At 37.0% G+C, this 19,621-nt stretch overlaps 1 protein-coding gene across 4 annotated transcripts in view; it reads right to left on the minus strand.

Moving 5' to 3' along the window:
- ASAP2 (ArfGAP with SH3 domain, ankyrin repeat and PH domain 2) overlaps window positions 1-19,621 on the minus strand; it is a 96,846-nt gene that overhangs the window by 63,757 nt on the left and 13,468 nt on the right. For all 4 annotated transcript variants that reach the window (XM_060689287.2, XM_034432065.2, XM_087882406.1 and 1 more), the window contains exons 2-4: window positions 6,347-6,419; window positions 4,758-4,903; window positions 806-880 (exon numbers count right to left, since the gene is read on the minus strand). In XM_060689287.2, coding sequence (XP_060545270.2) covers window positions 806-880; window positions 4,758-4,903; window positions 6,347-6,419 — 294 coding nt within the window. The remainder of the gene's footprint in view (window positions 1-805; window positions 881-4,757; window positions 4,904-6,346; window positions 6,420-19,621) is intronic.

A 19,621-nucleotide genomic window follows, 5' to 3' on the forward strand; every position in this document is an offset into this window, starting at 1 on the left:
CTAATAGCATTCTTTATCTACATTTCTGATTTAAGTAGCAACATAGAACGCTCTATCTGTCTGGCGTCTCTCTGAGTCACAACCCCTCTTGCTGTCTAATGCAAAATTAAACTAATCCCTGACTTGACAGCGGGTGTGATTGCATTATACAATAACCCTAACTTAGCACCAGTCAGGCATATGGTATTTATTTATGGGTGCTGGCACCATAGGATATGAGAAACCAAAGTCAGCCATGGTTTGCTAGTCAACCTCTGCATCAGCCAGTATCCCAGTCAGCTCTGCAGTTCACAATTAGGTCATTTATTTATTTTTTTGCCTTTTTAAATGTTTCCTTAAAGCATAATCCAATTGGAGTCATAAGACACTGCACATGTGTTGAAGAAAAACTGAACTCCTACCCTTTCATGGCATCATTATTTCAATATTTTTGGATCCGGAACTAGTCATTTCTATGACTAGAGGGCAAATCACTATTGCCATCCTTCAGTGAATAAATGAACAAGTATAATGTTTATGACCCATTTATTTAATTGGGTTCTCTTTGTTTTTAAAATTTGTGTGGAGAACAGATGTGTTAGGTCATATATATGCAGAAATTTGAAAGGGTTCATAAACTTTTAAATACCACTGTACATTAGTCCAAAATAAATCACTGCATCCAAGATGAAAAATTATCCATCTAGAAGGACAGGGCAGCTGGATATGATAGCAGAGAAATATCTTTTTCTCCAGTACAAATTATAACATGTACTTATGCTAATAATTAAATAATAATTTTTAAAAATAGAAACACTTAACATACCCCTTTTACGCCTTTTAGATCTCCCTTGAGCAAACTGTCCAGTGGAAAGGTGATTATATTGTTCATGTTCTGGATCTATAACCAAAAAAAAAATGGTTGTCATTTAAATATTTCTAAACGAACTCCTAGTAGACTTTGCAAGAAAGAGATGCAAGATACCCATTTGTGCAGAGAGGGAAAAGGATAACGAAGAGTGCATTTCCCACATTTTTGTTGGATTTAGGAATGCTTGGTTTCCCCAATCCATTGTTTATAGTTGTGATGTCACTATTACTTTCATTCATTAAAACACAGCCTATGTTGCACGGAACCTCATCTACTTCCTCAGGAATTCCATGCTCATTCTCATCCTAATAACCTAGCAAGGCACAATCTTGCTTCCTAATCAGGACTTGCCCTGCTGGCATCTAGCTCCATATGTCTAGAAATTTCTGCTCTTTCTCAGTGTAAACTCAAACTTGATTCATACCCAAGTTCAATCCGATTTGCTCCTTTACCACCAGCAATTTAGGCCTCTCCCGATTCGCTTCATCGCCCAAAACTGCTCAATAAAACTAGGAACACTGTTGGATCAGCAAACCAGAAAAGACTTACTGGGGTACTATCTTATCCAAGGCCCTTGTTGGTTCTATTTTCCAGCAGGCAACTAAAGTCTTAGCAGAACTGTTCACCACAGAAACTCCTCATATACTTCCTATAAGCAAAGTGCTTCCAAATAAACTTTTTTTTTTTTTGAGGGGAGACTAACTGAATAGTTTTGCCTTCCCTGCAAAATTTGGCAGCAACAGTCATATCCATAACAATGTGACAGTGATCTGATCATGACGCAGAATAAAAACTATTGTCTGCTACCCTCAGATGATGTCGTAACTCCCCCCCCCCCAAGATATATATGGTCTTCTGTGCAAGTTAGGTATCGAATGATCTGAGACTGTTTCACCATCCTCAATGGCATCCATGAATCCTGAGCCACCTCTAATCCATGAGAAATCTTGGATGAGGAGAGCTTTATTACAGGCAAATCTGATATTCAGCAATAACAACCGGAGATTAAGTGCACCTGAGGTAGCCTGCTGACTCAAGCTACCTCAGATGCACTTAATGCACCGACAGGAATTGGTACCAGGAGCCCAATCTCTGTTTGCCCCTCACTACATCCCATCCTCTATTAGAAAGTACATCTAAAACATAGAGATTATGGGAAAGCACTGCATTGCACAAAGCATTTATCTGGGAAGAGTCAGACATGAGAAATGTGGGCAGAAGGGCATTTCAAAGAAACTCTACCTTAATTGACTCTTGCAGTTCTCAAGGATCTGTATTTAAACCCAGATTGGTTTTAAAGAAACTTTCCTGAAATCTGTGTCATTCTTGCTTCCTTGGTTTTGCTAACTACAAGTAGTCCTTCACATACAACAGTTCGTTTAGTGACTGTTCGAAGTTACAACAGCACTGAAAAAAGTGACTTATGACCGTTTTTCACACTTACAATCCCTGTGGCCTTCCCGTGGTCACGTGATCAAAATTCAGACACTTGGCAGCTGATTCATATTTATGACGGTTGCACTGTCTTGGGGTCATGTGATCCCCTTTTGCGACATATTGCCAACCAAGTCAATAGGGAAGTCAGATTCACTTAACAACCGTATTACTAATTTAACAACTGAAGTGATTCACTTAACAACTGTGGCAAGAAAGGTTGTAAAATGAGACAAAATTTACTTAAAATTGTTTCACTTAGCAACAGAAAATTTGGGCTCAATTGTGGTCGTAAGGTGAGGACTACCCTATTATCTGCATACAAGCTATTCACTCAGTGTTGGAGGATCTTCCAGATTAATATGAAGAAACTATAGCAAGTGTGAACAAAGGAAAGCTGACAGGTAAATAGCATTAAGTTAATGTTTCTTATACCTTGAAATAATCTGAAGCCATCATCATATACATCTTCAATAGCTGGAGGCTGTTAATATTACTATTACCAAATGTCAGATAAACTAACAGAGAATTTGACAAGAAAAAACAGCATGAATTGCCAAGGACCATGTTAACTTACTATTTTAGAAAGGTATCCCAGGAATCGGCTCCAAATAAAGCAATGCAAAGATCTTTTTTATTACAGAGGAAATGGGAAATGAGAGCCCAAGGTGCAAAAAGAGAAGTTAAATATCACCTAGTATGAAAAAATAGTGCATCTGTTTGACTTTATACATAAACCCACCTGTATTTAAATTTTATTTTCGTGCACAGATTCTAAAACAGAACAAGAGTTAAGAAACATGGTAAAAAGTATTTAAACAATAAAGCCTGTATTACAATTTCTAAAACAATAAAAGCTACGTCTTATTTGTTTTTCAAGTTGTGTACTTTCAGAATCTGTTTAACAATTTTGTAACTTTAATAATACCATACTCCTCATTGGTAAGACTTACTCTTACGTAAGGCTACATTTGTTTACTGTCAATCCTAATTATTCTATAAAATAAAAAGCAACCAGAGGGGTAGAAAAGATACTTCCAAATATAGGATACTGAAATATACCTTTACAACAATCCATGTCATAATTTAACTTGAGAAGTATAATATGCCTTTAAATAATATCATATATACTCTCACATAAGCCCATGGATGGATAAGCAGATCCTCGTATTTTTAACCAAAATACTATGAAAAATATATCACCAGCACATAACCCAACCCTTGAAATTTTCATATTGTTTAATTTTGGTACCTAAAATTCCTGGCTTATCTGTGAGTATATATGGTAAATATATTTACAACCAGGCTAAGCTTCCACAAAGAGCAAAGTACAAATTTATAAATTGTGTCCTCTCCTCCTCCCCTCCCCACCCGCATTTGCTGAATGCAGGTTTAATACAGCAAGTGGAATGTTCGGGATGACACTATCTAGGTCAAGTGGTGTTTAATCCATAGCCAGTTCTTATATTAATGCATTTTTTTTACTTGCTACTCCAATCATCTGATTATAAGCGGACCTCTTATGACTATGTTTAGATTCTAGACATTTACATGTTTGAAGTAAGTATTCAGGATAGAATATATTTGCTAATGCTTTACCCCAGTGCTTTAATGGGGCAGAGATTTTAAGCTACCACTATAAGCAGTTCATCATAATTTAACCATAATCAGATATTACAGGGAAAGGTGTTTTTCAGCCATGACACAGTTTAGAAAGTAATATAACAATACTGGAAAAAAAATGTTCCTATCTACCAGACAGTAACTATTATTTGATAAAATATGAAATAAAGTATTATTTAACTGCTATAATAATGGGAAGAGTTGACAGCTTCTTAAGAGCACACCCAATGCCTTTTTGGGGTATCCTCTTCCACCTTTAGTTCAAACACAATCAATGTTATCCCAATGATGCTCTGCTGGATGAGATGGATTGTGTCTCTGAAGGGGAAGGTGGTATGATGGACTTCCTAGGAAGGAAGAAACACATTCCAAGACATGGGTGTGGGGGAGACAAGAGACAACACAGTTGGATCAGAGTCAGAGATTTAGGATGGCCACTCTCCCAGTGTGTATCCATTAGGGTTAGAGCGGTATAGGTTTAGTCTGTTAAGATTCTGTCTATATGGTGTGAGCAAATAAAGAACTGAATTTGGCTTGATTCTATGTCGTTTTTCAGATGGGCCTGAGCAGGTCAAAATAGGTCGTCTCCTCTTCACTGGATTCCCAACTCCCATGCCAAAGCTTCCCTACCACTTTTTTTTTTTTTTACGCCTCAGAAGCAGGTATTCAGTCCTTTTTCGTCCCCAGAAAACAGCTTAGTGTCTATCAAACCTCTGGCTTTATAGGCGATCAAGTTTTTATATTTAGTAGTTAGTAATTTTTATATTTAGCAGTTATATATTTTATATTAAACTTAAAAGCTATACTGTATGATTTCAATTCTGCAATACATACTTTCATTGTTTCTTACCAAGTTTTTGAAGAGCGCTGTCAATTCCTTTGTAAATACAGCAAATTTTAAAAATGCTGTTCCTAAATCTGGATCATCCCTACAGACGCAGTTGCCTCCAAATTTCTCCAAAGCTTGCGTATACTGCTCTTCATTTTCCACATGCGCTTCAAAGAGAACAAACAGTATGCTAATTCCAGTAACTGTCAACAAGTCCTCCACTGATTTAAAATTACAAGTACATTGAATACATTCATTTAAATTCAAGTGTTTTTTTATGGTTTTAAATTTCAAAACAATAGGATAGTCCATAGTGTACAACAGGTTTCTTTAAAAAAAAAATAAACATCTGAATAAAGAAAAGCAAGAGCATTAAATTGCTATACTAGTACATGCATTTATTTTCCTAATTCAGGATTGGAAGTTTTTCAACCCTGTGGTTACATTTCCTGGTACAAGATATGTGTACCAGGAGTACACATACAACTTATTCTCTCCTTCCAGCAAGCTTGGTGCAGATTATTACTTCTCTGCGAACTTTGCCTATAGGGAAAGTAGGAGAGGGACCTTGCTTCTCCTATTTTATCTTAGCATTAAAGCCTGAATCTATTTACCTGCTGTCGAATGCAGCCTGAACTGCAGGATGGGAAAAACATTGCCCAGGATCCTAGGCCAGTAATTCAGTGGTTAAGCACTGTAGACTGATTCTCGCTTATTCCCTAAATAACTATGTCTTATCTAGCTTCATTCATAACCAATGTTCCCTTTGATTTCTGACATGCTGTGTATGGGAAAGAAATATTCTGTGCAGCTTTTCTCAAACCAAGTACAAATGTGTGTACACATCAGTATATAACGAAACATCAAGTAAATTTAAGAGCAACATGTTAAAATGTTTACATGTTTCTTGATTACAGTTAGAAGCTAGAAAGTATAATATGTCACATACATGCTTAAAAGTTACGCCTTTGAGTAATTTTTGAGTCTTGGTGAATACATTTATTATTATTATTTGAAGTTTCTTTTCCGTGTGGCTGTATTGTGATTGGTGGTGACTATTTATTTGGACTTTTCTGACTCTTCATGAGTTGTGTGCATTCACATACACATCTTAGTAACACTATAAAGAATGGCTAGTCAGAAATCAGAAGTGAAAATCTCATTGCAGGGAAAGAGGGGGAGGTCTGCTTATGAACCAAAGTGATCACCTAACGAGGATGATGATGCAATCCTGCATTTGAATAAAACAGTTCCCATCTTTCCTTACTCCAGCGTTGTTTCTCTTTCCCCTATCAATATGAATTATAGTTTCACCTTACTACTAAAGCTAAAATTAGTCTTAAAAATCTGTTCAACCATATTTTCAATTTCTGACTTAAAAGGGGAAAGTAGCTTTTGTTAAATGTAACTTACATCAGTTAACATTTAACAACAAAAAAAAAAAAAATCATTAGCACCAGGAAGGTAAAAGGGTCTCAAAAGAAGAAACAAGCATTCTTTTGTGAACTATCATGGAGTTGAATCTGCATCACTCAGTGAACATTTGACAAGCACTGAATATTGCAATGTGTATTTTAGAAATATAGGACAGCAATAAAACGTTTACATACCCAAACCAGAAACATTTATGGCTTTTACAGATTTCTTCATCTTATAAAGAACAGTTCGGTCAACATCCAGGGCCTAAAAATGAAAGCAAAAAAAAAAAAGTTAGGTAATACTTATTAATTATATGAGCTCAACAGCATACCAAGCAATATATCAAGTCCATGCTACTTGATAACTGAAAATGCTACATATTGTTTTTAATATAAATTTTTCTATTATTTTTATTCCCTTCAGAAAAAAAATGAAGTAGCAACCTCCATGTCTTCAACCCCAAAGAATTTTCCTTCCATTCAATTGTGCCCAATACTCAGAGACTGCCTGAAGGTTTTTCAGGAGTGATTTACTATTGACTCCTTCCTAAACCCGAGAGTCACTGACCCAAGGTCACCCAATTGGCTGCGTACCTCAGGTGGACTAAACTCACAGTATCCCGATTTCTAGCCTGATGCCTTAATCATCATTACACCAAAGTGATTCTCACAAAGAAAATACATGATTGTTAATATTAGCTTATTGTCAATTATTTAATTAGTATTCATATATTAATGACTTAGAATTGAAATTTCTAACAAAACTTGGGCTCCCACGTTGATGACAAAGAATATTAAGTCACTGTTTTAAGAGCAACACTAATGATTGTGTTTCATTTGTTTTATGTATTTATGTATGTATTGTGGGGATTTTTTTTTAATTAGCACACCTGACTATATTAATTTGTTGTCTGCTGTGATCCAAGTAGCTCGAGGCAACTTTCAGCAATGCAGGGTTTTTCATTAATGACATCGAAATGATACTCGCAAGCTTCCAAGAGCATCTTAAATGTCCTCTTGAAGAAATTATATGATACTATAATGATCATGCCACCATGCATGAATAGTAAAATAGAACAAGCCCACATTAGGTACAGAGAGGAAAATCCACTGCAAGAAGTCACCACACACCCTTTGAAATAGGGGGAAATCATGTATACCTTACAGAAAACTGACATGTTAAATGCATAATGCGCTATGTATTCAAAATACTACATACACAACAGACTACAAACAATGACAGTACAGAGTTCACAAAATGTACTGTGGTCAAGGAAAATATAAGAACACATCAATAGTCTAGGTAGCTTAGAATGCCCAGATGGCATTCTGTTTTATCTCATATTTAAAGCAATTTCTGTAAAATCAACTTGCTTATTGAACTGCAAAAAATCCTATCAGTGAGTTGCCCCAAAATAATATTTTGCATGACTTCCATTCTTTAGTTATCAGAAATCTCATCTCAAAAAGTATAATCCTAGCAAGAATATACCTGTATTACTTACAAATTGAAAAAATAATAATAGTGAAACATACGTTCTAACATTACAAAACTCAAAATATTGCAGGAAACAATTCCTAGCACTGAACATGGGCACAATAATTTAACAGTCAATATAAAGCAGTGTATCAATGTTATTCTCAACATTTATCCATGGGCTTAACAAGATTTGTGTCACACAGTCACAAATGGCAATAACTGTACATGCTTTTTTTTTTTTTTTTACCCAGAACGTGGTAAGCATTTTAAATGATGGCCAAACCCTGCTGGTTATGTTATGTTATTTCAGTATCTTGAGTAGTTATTCATTACAAAACTGGATGAAACAAACAAAAGCAATAAAATAACAAAACCCTGGAGTTTTCAACAAAGCCATCATGGCCGCTTTGTAAAAAGCATGCCTTACGTTTTGGGCTATTGTTTTTTAGTCATTTCTCTTAATATATTTTTTAAAATAATAGTTTCAGCGGAATTTTTTGTCGTGACGCCATTAAGGTAATTGAGTGGCTAATAAAACCAGCTTTTACATGTTTTAATAGGCTTCTCTCTTTGTCTTTTTCTGCTCTTGTGTGAAAAGCACTCCCTTATAAAGCGTCCTAGGGCCCTTTTCTATTAGTTTCAAGAAAGCGCATGCATTTGTCTCAAGCTTAATTCTGCAACCAAATGGATATTTTAGCATAGTCATATACAGATTCTAAAGTGCTTTCAAATTAACGTTCTTCATAATTCACTGTCTATTGTTTCCGATCAAGTGTCAATGAGACATAGAATGTCAGAAGTCATTTTATATTCTGGCACTAATCAATGTGCTTGTATAAGGTTCTTCTCATAAGTCTTGATCTGGAAAGAAGGCGAAATAGCATTGTTTTGTACATGTGTGTAATTTTTTTAATGTCTAAATGTCACATCAAGCTTTACTAAATGATACAGCATCTGCTCCTGTTTTAAGAAGATCTATGTGGTGTTTATTTTTATATAATTATTATTATATGCAGGTCTATCACTACAGCATTTTTAAACTAAAAAGGCAGCATTTCGATTCTGTATCAACAATACTTTAATATCCTTCCTTTAATACAAAAAAGTACTTTTAACTCATTTTTAAGTTTAATTTATTAAGGAGATGAGCAGAATGGCTGTATTATGAACTGCAGGTGCTGTACAACCTACTGAATTTAGAAAGACTTACTTTCACTGAGACTGTCATCATTCTGTTTATTGTTACCATTCTAGATTGCAAGCAAAAAGTACAGTAATCTTATTTACACTATGAAGTCAAGTCCAGTATAGATCAATATGCCCTGACAAACATACTAGGTTCTAATATGTTAGAGAAAAATTATTTTTCTATTGCTGTGCCTATTAATGGCTTTTAGAATGCACAGATACTTAAGCCAATCAAAGGGCAGCTAATAGGTTTGAATCTCCCGGGCTTTTATGTTCCCTCCCCTCTCACAATTAGCAGTATAAAAGGAGATTCTTGTCAGAAACCCCTGCTCTGGCTCTGGCTCTGGCTCTGTTGTTGTTGTTGTCTTCAGTCTTCTCTCAGCTCTTCTGTATTGTATTGTATTGTATTATATTCTCTTCTCTTCCGTTAGACAACTGTGAGCAGTTTGGAAGTCTGTTAGAAGAGCAGTTCTGGTGGTTTATAATACTATTTCTTCTGAGGAAGAATAGTCAGATATAACATCGCTTAGAGCGAATAGATATAGATAAAGATATATAGCTGACAGGATAAATATTTAAAGCTTTTCACTTAACTAAGTTTAGAAAACCTCAAGATCATTAGATTGAATATTACTTATCATTGCAAACAATGACAACCTAGTGTTAATCAATAATCAACACTAGAAAAAACAAATTTTTTAAAAGATCTCAAATTGCAGTTTTTAATCAATTCCAGCACCCAAATTCAAGCCTAGTTATATGCTAACAATATAATCCTACCCACTATGAGCTCCCAGATCTATAAGAATATACACCTTACCACACCACCCAGTTAGCATCCCATTTCCCCAGAAATGTGGGAAGGGAGAAATCTCATTAGAAGAGCATTAAGAAACATCCAATCCAGTTACACTGGTATCTTGAAAATGCATTATAACCATAAAAAGTACATGCACCTTAGAAAATACAATTTTCCAGAGTTTTAAGGTCTTTAGTATAAATATGGTAGCCTAGAAACAATAACAGGATAGGACTGAACATGTTCAAAAATGCACCACAGGCACTGAAGCCGTAAACAGGATGTAAATAAAAGCCAGGCATGGATGTTTCAAAGATATCTGTGAATCAGAAAGCTGTTCTCCCAGCATTAAGAAACCAGAAGGGGAAAAAAATCAAAGAGCAATCAGATGGAATATATTCAAGTATAGGTAGACCTCGATGCAAGTTCATTTAATGACAGTTTGAAATTTCAGTGCACTGAAAACAGTGATTTAGGATTGAGCTTTAATACATTCATGTTTTTACATTTCCTAAATGAATACAAATTGATTACACTGGTGAACCACAGGATGGATTGACTGAAGAAATATAGTTTATTTCTTTGTTGCATCTCTCCTGTCACACAAATTACTACAGGAAATCCTCGACTTACAACCATTCAAAGTTATAATGGCACTGAAAATAGTGACATGACTGTTTTTCACGCTTACAACCATAGCAAAATCTCCATGGTCATGTGATCAAAATTCAGGCACTTGGCAACTGGCATGTAGTTTATGACCACTGAACTGTCCTGGGATCATGTCATCACCCTTTGTAACCTCCCTAGCTGGCTTCTGACAGGCAAAGTCAATGGGGGCAGGCCGATTCGCTTAACAACCACGATTTACTCAACAACTGCAGCAATTCATTTAACTGTGGTAAAAAAGGTCATAAAATGGGGAAAACTCACTTAACAACGCCCTTGCTTAGAGACAGAAATTTGGAGCTCAATTGTAAGTCAAGGACTACCTGTCCTATTAGCACAAGACAAATGATAATATTGTAATTCTTTCCCAGTCAATTTACCCATCTGAACACCGACTGGACTGGCCAACAATCATATTTCATCCTCTCCTGGTTTGTAGCCTGGTGTCTTAATCACTACATCAAAGTGACTCTCTTTTCATTCTCTGAACAACCACAGAGCATGATTATTCACTGTTACCTGCTCCACCGTTTCTTGTCTTGTCATTGCTTTGCCCTTAGGACACGGGTGTCAAATTCGCTGCGTCACGTTGCGGTCATGTGACTTTTGCAATGTTTTTCCCAGTCACGAAACTGGAGTGGGCGTGGCCTGCGTGTGATGCATCTGGCCCATGGGCTTGCCTTAGCGTTTGACACAGTGATAGATTGCTAGCGGTTCACCCTGGTTTGGGCGAACCGGTAGCAGCAGCAGTGGGAGGCTCCGCCCACTTGCCCAGACATCATCAAATACGCTCTACGCATGCACAGAAGTAGCATGCACGCAAGCAAGCGAACCGGTAGCAAAGGTAAGTGAAATCCACCCCTGGTTTGACACTCTTGCCTTGGGGGGGGCGGCAACTAAAAATCCATGATGACACAGTCAGAATCACTCTGGACAAACTCAAAGGAGATTCAGCTACCTGCATCAGTTCTGTCCCTTTCATTGCTTTCATGACATTGGGAAATACAACCTAAAGAAGCCATAGAGATGGAGTACCTAGGTAAGCTTTATTTTTACAGGGACTCTCTTAGACTTCACTTTACTCATGGTCACTGAAATAAATAGCTAGATATCAGGTAATTTACATGCCAGTGGAAGACCAGATCTGTAGATTCATTCTCTACTAACTTTGATGCAGTTTCTGTGAAACATTTCAAACAAATATAGAAAATAATCATTAAACTATAGTAAATCACATAGACTGTCATATGCAGGTGTAGTAGGTTACTTCTTGCTGCCAATTTAAGTACAACAATACTCCTGTAAGCTGTTCTGGTTAATTAGCCATAATTAGAAGTTACAGTTTCCACAGTAACCCTAGCTATGACAAAGATGTTTCAGTTATAGTCTGAACAGTTATTCCAATGTAAAAGCTTTGAATTTCAAATTCAATAGTAATAAGCGTAACATATAATCCATACAATGTTCATTCCAGACATGAAATTTAGGGTACAGGATTATTTTTGTTAAATTAAATTGGATCTCTGGATATTCAAAAAAAATCTTATTGTTATTTTGAGTATGACAAATGTAATCCTAATTTTTATGCTTTCTTGGCTAGTTTTTTTCAACTCCACATTCACAAGTCTTATTTATCTAAAAAAAAATGTAGCAATTCATGAGAAAAAAATATCTTCAATTCATAGTCAAGTAATAATTTTATGAAGATTAACAAAAAAAAAAAAATATGCTCCCCCCCCACAAGCAACCATCCACACTTTCTATGTGGTTTCCCTCCCTCATATACAGGAAGTATGTTCTCACCTTATATGCATGGGCGAGCAGTAGGAAGTTTTAAAAAACACAATAAAAGCTTTACATTTTGTAGTCTCCTGACCCTCTTTTGACTAATTTATTTACAATTGCTAGGATAAAGCCAGTATTGTAAATACAGTCTGAATTCAAAAGAAATATAGTCCTTGACTTATAACTGTTCATTTAACAACAGCTCAAAGCTACAACTGTTTTGTAGTGACTTATGAACTGTCCTCAAAATTATGACATGTCATGATCCTTCAGTCATGTGATCGCAATTTAGGTGCTGGGCAATAGGCTCACATTTGCAATGGCTGCTGTAAATGGGGGTCACTTGATGCAATTTGCACCACCTCGGCTGTTATCCAACAAGCAAAGTCAATTGGAGAAGGTGCATTCGCTCATCAACTGTGTAATTCCCTTAATGACCACAGTAAAAATGATAGTAATCAGGTCTGATTATGTGATGAGTCACTTAACAATCACATTGCTTAGTGACCGAAGTTCCTGTAGTGAAAGCTCACCTGTAAAGCAGTGTTCATCTTCCTGTTTCTGAGAAAGCTTTGTGTCAGGGGTTAGATAACACAAAAGGTTGCTACAACACAAGCATACCAGGCTGGGCTACCCTGGAGAATTGTTCTCATGCCAGACTGCTCTCAGACAGGACCTTAAATGCAAGCAGCTCTCAGCTTCTTGATGAGGCTGTACAGAGCTAGAATTGATGCATTCTGACTGGCAGCACCAGCCTGCTCTCAAATAGCTTTCCCTGCACCAGATGATTCTTTGAGCAAGTCCACTTCCTTCTGCCCCCCTGCTTTTCACATGACAATAAGAGTGTTCTTGTGAACTAAATGAACGAATGTTCTAACTCACAAGGGACAAGAACAACTGCATCACGATGTCATTTCTTCTTACTAGGAGGAGATGGTATCTCCCAGGGCCATGATGGTTAAACTTTTGGGCTTGTCGTGTCAAATATTTAGAATATGCCTAAATTGAATCTGCTGGCGTGCCACTATCCCTACCCCGCAAAACAAAAGAGAAATAATTCTTTACTTATTCATTTATCTTTTAAAAAACACAACCCAATAATGTGTGGCATTTTGTATTATATATAGATAAGTGGTGAAATCCAGATTTTTTTACTACCGGTTCTGTGGACGTAGTTTGGTGGCCGTGGTGTGGCTTGGTGGGTGTGGCTTGGTGGGCATGTCAAGGAAAGGATACTGCAAAATCTCTGTTCCCATCCCACTCCAGGAGAAGGATATTGCAAAATCTCCATTCCTACCCCCCTCTGGGGCCAGCCAGAGGTGGCATTTGCCGGTTCTCCGAACTACTCAAACTTTCTGCTACTGGTTTTCCGGACTGCTCAAAATTTCCGCTACCGGTTCTCCAGAACCTGTCAGAACCTGCTGGATTTCACCCCTGATATAGATATAAAAAAATCAAATGATTACAAAAATGAAATAGAAGCAAAACAAACCCATTTGCAGAGGGACTGGAGGCCGTGCAACAGCACAAGGGTTTGGAGGTTGTGCAAAACCATACCACATTTTCATGCATCCCCCATAGTTTCCAAAAATCACTCAAAAAATGGGACATGCTTTTGAAAATAGTTTTTTGTCAGATGTTGATGAATACTAACATGTCCTCCTGTATGTCAGGCATCTTTGATATATGTGTCATAGGTTCGCCATCACTGTCTTAGGACCTTAATTCTGTGTCTGATTTCCTTGGTCTTTCTTCTCCTATGAAAAATATTCTTCAATCATGGACCTGACTGTTTCTCATATGAAAGTCCATATACAGACAAGTATAAATCAACTATAGCCTGCTAGTGAAGAAACACTGCTCCGTATCTGAATAATAGCTGTTTAATAGTAACAGCTCTAAGCATATAGGACAGATATGTCAACAACTGTCCACATACATTCTTTCTGGTCATCAATCTACACCGGGGTGTCAAACTGGCGGCCCATGGGCCGGATGCGTCACACGCAGGCCACACCCACCCGAGCTCTGCAAAGGCAAAAAATGTCACAATGTCACATGATGTGATTGAGTTTGACACACATATACCCTTCATGTTTCACGAATTGCCTGCTTTCTTCCACCAAATAGCAATGATATGATACCTCGCCATGTACAATTTATATACCTACACCAGAGGTGTCAAACTTGATTTGATTGAGGGCCTCATCAGGGTGTTTGACCTCGGGGGGCCGGGGTGGGTGTGGCCAGCTTGATGTCACTCGTGTCGGGGGTGCCTGTTGTGACCCAAGCACTATGTCAATGAAAATTGACTCCCAAGCTCCGTTTTCACTGGCAGAGGCACCGTGGGCTGGTACTTCATTTTTTCCAGGCCAGTCCCACGGGCCAGATCTAAGCAAACTGTGGGCTGGATCCAGCCCCGGGGCCTTGAGTTTGACATCCCTGATCTAGACTGTGTTGTTTCTTTGTGTCATATAATATATGCAGGTATATGCATAATTTTTTATTTATTTATTTATACTTTTGTCATGTTTATGTAGTATGTATTGGAGGTGGTGAGCTTTGAGAGCTGTATGCAACAAAATTTCATTTTAATGTATGTCAATTAATGTACATTTAAAGTGACAAAAAAGTAATTCTAAGTCTAGGTCTACCTAGTATGGTGTAAAATTAAGGCATAAAAGTCCAGCCCTTCATTGTTATTCTGAGTTTAAGGGCAAGCAAATTGAGTTTATTGCTCACCTTAATGATTAAGAGTCTTCATTGCTTCAATTTGTGCAAATGTCCTCACTCTAAATAATCAGAAATTAAAACGTTGCTGGATAGGGAATGCTGTATATGTAAATGGTAGGTTTGCTCTTCATTTCTAGATACTTTTCAAGTCAAAGAATAACTTCCCTGGTAGCTTTATAAGGTTTAATAATAATTGCTTGAAGGGGCAGTTAAAAAAGCAAGCCAATTGAAGTTTACAAAAATATGGTTTATAATCATTTTAATGGAGGAACCTGATGGAAATTTACTTTATTTCCATAGTTTAGCCAAGTGGATTTGTAAGGGAAAATGTATTTTATAGTCCCATGATGGCGAACCTATGGCACGCATGCCACAGGTGGCACGTGGAGCCATATTGGTGGGTACGCGAGCTCAGCTCCAGCTGATTCTTGGGCCTTCTGGGCCTACTGCAAGTCAACAAACAAGCCGTTTCTGGCCTTCAGAAGGCCTCCGGGGAAGTGGGGAAGGCCGTTTTTGCCCTCCCCAGGCTCCTAGAAAGGCTCTGAAGCCTGGAGAGGGCGAAAAATGGGCCTACTGGGCCCACCGTGCCATCGTGTGCCAAAAGTGGGGGAAGCACGGAGGGGTCGCATACACATGCACGGGGTGAAGCGCATACAATTATGGGTGTGGGGACACGCGTGTGCGACCCTGCCACCCCATCCCCCGCTTTTGGCACGCGATGGCAAAAAGGTTAGCCATCACTGTTATAGTCCAAGAACCAACATTTTTAAAAAGTATAAAAGTTAATTTTACTTGTAGCATGTCTTAGAATGAGAGCAAAGTCTAACAGAAGGAAGGTGGACTGGCTGTAGAGCTCTTTCGTCACCCAATAGATTAAGACTGTCTTCTGATTCAGAATCTGTGGTCAGGCAAAGAACAGAGATAACGCCCACTAAGTAAGTTATCTGATGATTTAAACCTCATTTGTTGCTGCAAAACCTAAATCTAACCCAGTAACCGGAAAAGCTTTATTTTGTTATATATAGTATTCTCATCCTGTTCATTTAAATCCTATTCTTTGAAAACTAAGTCACCAATTAATAAATCTTTCTCTTACAAAAGTCTAGGTTTTGTTTTAGATCCCATACATAATTTCTGAAGGAAATCTTCTAAAATATTTCTTTATATCACAATTGATAAAAACAGCAAGAGTTTAATATCTTATCCTAACCTTGCCAGTTTGTAGTAGTGGCTGAAGTGCTGGGCTAGATAATTGGGAGACTGCGAGCTGTAATCCTCCTTTAGGATTGAAAAGTGGCCCGGTGACTTTGGGTCAGTCACCGCCCAACCCAACCAACAACTTAGCATTGTTGTTGTAGCGAAAATGAGAAGCATTACATATGCCAACTGGAACTGTACAAAAAAAAAGATATGAATCTAATAATGTCTTAAAATACATATTCCTAATGCCATCTCTTGCTTCCACTAGTCATAATTTAGAATTATGATCTAAATTACCATAAATTATTTGCGATACTGTGTTTTAACATGATTTACTGATTTATTATGACTATGATTTACTGAGCAACAGACTGGCTTGATTCACATATAAACTGAAATCAGAGGTACATAATGAAGGACCCAGAATCTCTTCTGCAGGGCAACAATAAGTGAACAGAGTCTAAAATAATTCAGTCATTTGTGTTTGTGTTGAGGGTCATGTTTAAGGGAAAAACTGATGCTTTAAGCCTGCAACAGATCAACAACACACACAGCAAAACTGGGTCTACTTGGGAACTTAGAACTTACCTCTGGAATGTACAAAGCTGAGTGCAACTCTTAAGACAATAACAGTTATGCATTCCATAACCCATAGTTTATAAACTATAGTCAATAGGTTCATATGTCATGCAAAACCAAAATAAACAAATTACACTACAGTATGTGTTAGCCCAATATGTGAACCCAAGATATGAATATCTCAGAAAGGACGATACTCAGACTAAGGTTTTGATTTTGAGAATTTAACAAAGAAAGCAAGCCCTTTACTTTTTCTAAAAGAGCCATATTCTAATTTTACATTTTTTATTTTCCTGAAGGGGTCAACTTTTACATATATCAAGTTATCTCAGATCATACAATTCTTCTATCTTTCCTTGGGCAGCTGACAATTACAGAAAGAGAAAGAAAAGACAACGTTATACAGCAACCTGTTCTATGCCCAACCCAATCCATACGGTGGAACAGCTGCATTCAGAAGTTCCATGGCTGGACTGAACCATATGTGTTTTGGATATGGAATGTGCATGGAATGAACCAAAATATATGTGCATAGCACAGACCAAAATACATTTGTTCTAAGCACAATTAATTGGGGAAGAGAAGGAAATCAGCTCATTGGCAGCTGAAAGGAAGGAGACAAGGGAAGGCATTGGAAAGATCCAGGCAGTAGAATCCTGGTCTGGTCTGTTGGATGATGTCAGACTGATCAGCATTGCAGAAAGGAAAAGTTGCAAAGGCTAGTATGACATTTGTGAGGACAGAGAAGAAAGAGAAAGTGTTAGGAAGAGCAGCAAGTGGGCTGCTGGGATAAGCCAGATTGGGATATTGATAGTTAAAGAGAAAGAAGGCTTTAGAACAGGGGTGGGCAATTGTGTCTCTTTTACAACCTGTGGACTTCAACCTGTGGACTGGACAGCTTGGCTGTCTCAGGAATTCTGGGAGTTGAAGTCCACAGGTTGTAAAAGAGACACAACTGCCCACCCCTGCTTTAGAGCAAACATGGGGGAGGTGGGAATATTGCCTTAGGAAAGAATAGGCAATGACTACTAATCTTCCCTATTCACTCTATAAATCATTCTGGCTTCTGCCTTAATTTTGTTTCAAACTTTCCGGTTTTGTTTCTGCCAAATTCCAGCTGATCTGAAATGATTTGGCAGAACTTCCGGAGCAAATGATTAGTTCAAAGTTCAAAACAAAAGATATTTTCTGTCTCAAGTACACTCTTGTTATTACAGAATAGCAAGTCAAGCCACAGTCAGCACTGAGCAGAAACAACTTCCAGTGGGGGAACTTCCCAGCCTAACTATTCGCCTGAACACTGAAGAAAGTAAAGCTTGTTTGTTTGTTTTATTAAACAAATCTATATAGTCATCCAACTCACACATTGTTGACTCCGGGCAGTTTCCAACATTTAAAAAATCTACAATATAATAAAAACCAGGGTGGATTTGATTTAAATCGAGTTGATTTAAATCACAATTTAAATCATGATTTAAATCACTAGTAAAAAGGCTTGATTTAAATCAACTCGATTTAAATCATAATTTTTAAAGACCAACTGTCATCTCTGCTATTCCTTTGACCCACTGTTGACTCACCGATAGTGTTGCAGAATATACAGCCTCATGCTACATAACTAAGCTCCATTTCATGCTGAATAAATTAAATTATTTATTTATCTTAAATAGAAAACTATCTTGCGATAGATTTTTACCCCAAAAGTTTTTTATTAAAATAAATTCAATAAAAATAAAAATAAATCCGATTTAAATAAAAAAAATCTGATTTTTTTAATATTTTTTAAAAAATCATTAATTTTTATCCACCCTGATAAAAACTCATTTTAAAAAACCACCCTCCACTTCTCATGGCAGCAATGCAATCAGATTAGCCATTTGATCAGCTCCTTCACTATTCATGGTCCCCAGGCCTGCTGACAAAACCATGGTTTTTGTGGTTCACCACATATGCTTTACAACTGACCTAAAATGGTTTCTGGCAGCTGAAAATGATGGCAGCAGATGTTAGGTAAAGTAACTTGAAAAAGGACTGACATTTTAACAGATGAGATTGAATATTATTTGACAGGCCTCATTAACAAATCTGAGCATTATCCTCTTTTCTGGTTGTACTACCAATAGCTATCCTGTATTGTAAAGCAACATTTCTGAGAACATTTTTTGAATTTTGAAAAAAAACCCAGTACTTTTATAAAGCAGTTCCATAACTTTGAGAATATTTGGAATTGTTACTGTATTGTTGTAGGAAGTTTATTGTACTGAATATTATTTTCAAAACTAGTTATCATCGTACATATATACCTAGAAACTCATAATGCTATTCTCTTTACGGTAAGCAGCATTATCCAAAATACAGAATGGAAATTAGAACAAATAAATATGAATAATTAATATATAAAGGCAAATAAAGGCATGGTTTTAAAAAAAGGGAAATATTTCATATATCTAGTTTCCACTAACATCCTTTATCATCTCTCTCCAAAATTTTTAGACCATCCTTGCTTCTACTACATCCATCCATGGTTTCATACACTGACTTTTCTTTTAAACTTTTCACCTCTATTTTTCCCAGGTTCTTAACGATTTGATTTAGTCATAATCTTCTCAGTCTTGCCATGCCTCTCAACTCACTCATTCAATTTGCCTTAATATATTTGTTTTGCAATTCAATTATTTATTCCTTTATATGACCAAAACACCTCATATACAAGTACAGGTTGTTCTCAACGTTTAACACTTTTTTAGCAACTGTTTATAGTTTCCATAAGCTTAGAAAGGACACTTTCTGGCCTGTACAGCATTTCTGGCCATTGTACAATGTTGTACCACCTCCTACATGGTCAGATGACTGTATTTTGGGCACTTGGCAATCTGTTTGCATTTTCAACCAGTTGCCAGCTACCTTGTGATCATGTGATCACCATTTGCAACCTTCTCTGGTGGCTTCCCCAGAAAGTCAATGGAGCACTATTTAGAAGGCTCTTTTATGGAGTCTTCCAAACAAGAACAGCACTCTTGTATCTGCATTTTTT

This window comes from Pantherophis guttatus, chromosome 1 (genome assembly GCF_059756535.1).
Source record: "Pantherophis guttatus breed Tessera chromosome 1, ASM5975653v1, whole genome shotgun sequence".
Classification (NCBI taxonomy): domain Eukaryota; kingdom Metazoa; phylum Chordata; class Lepidosauria; order Squamata; family Colubridae; genus Pantherophis; species Pantherophis guttatus.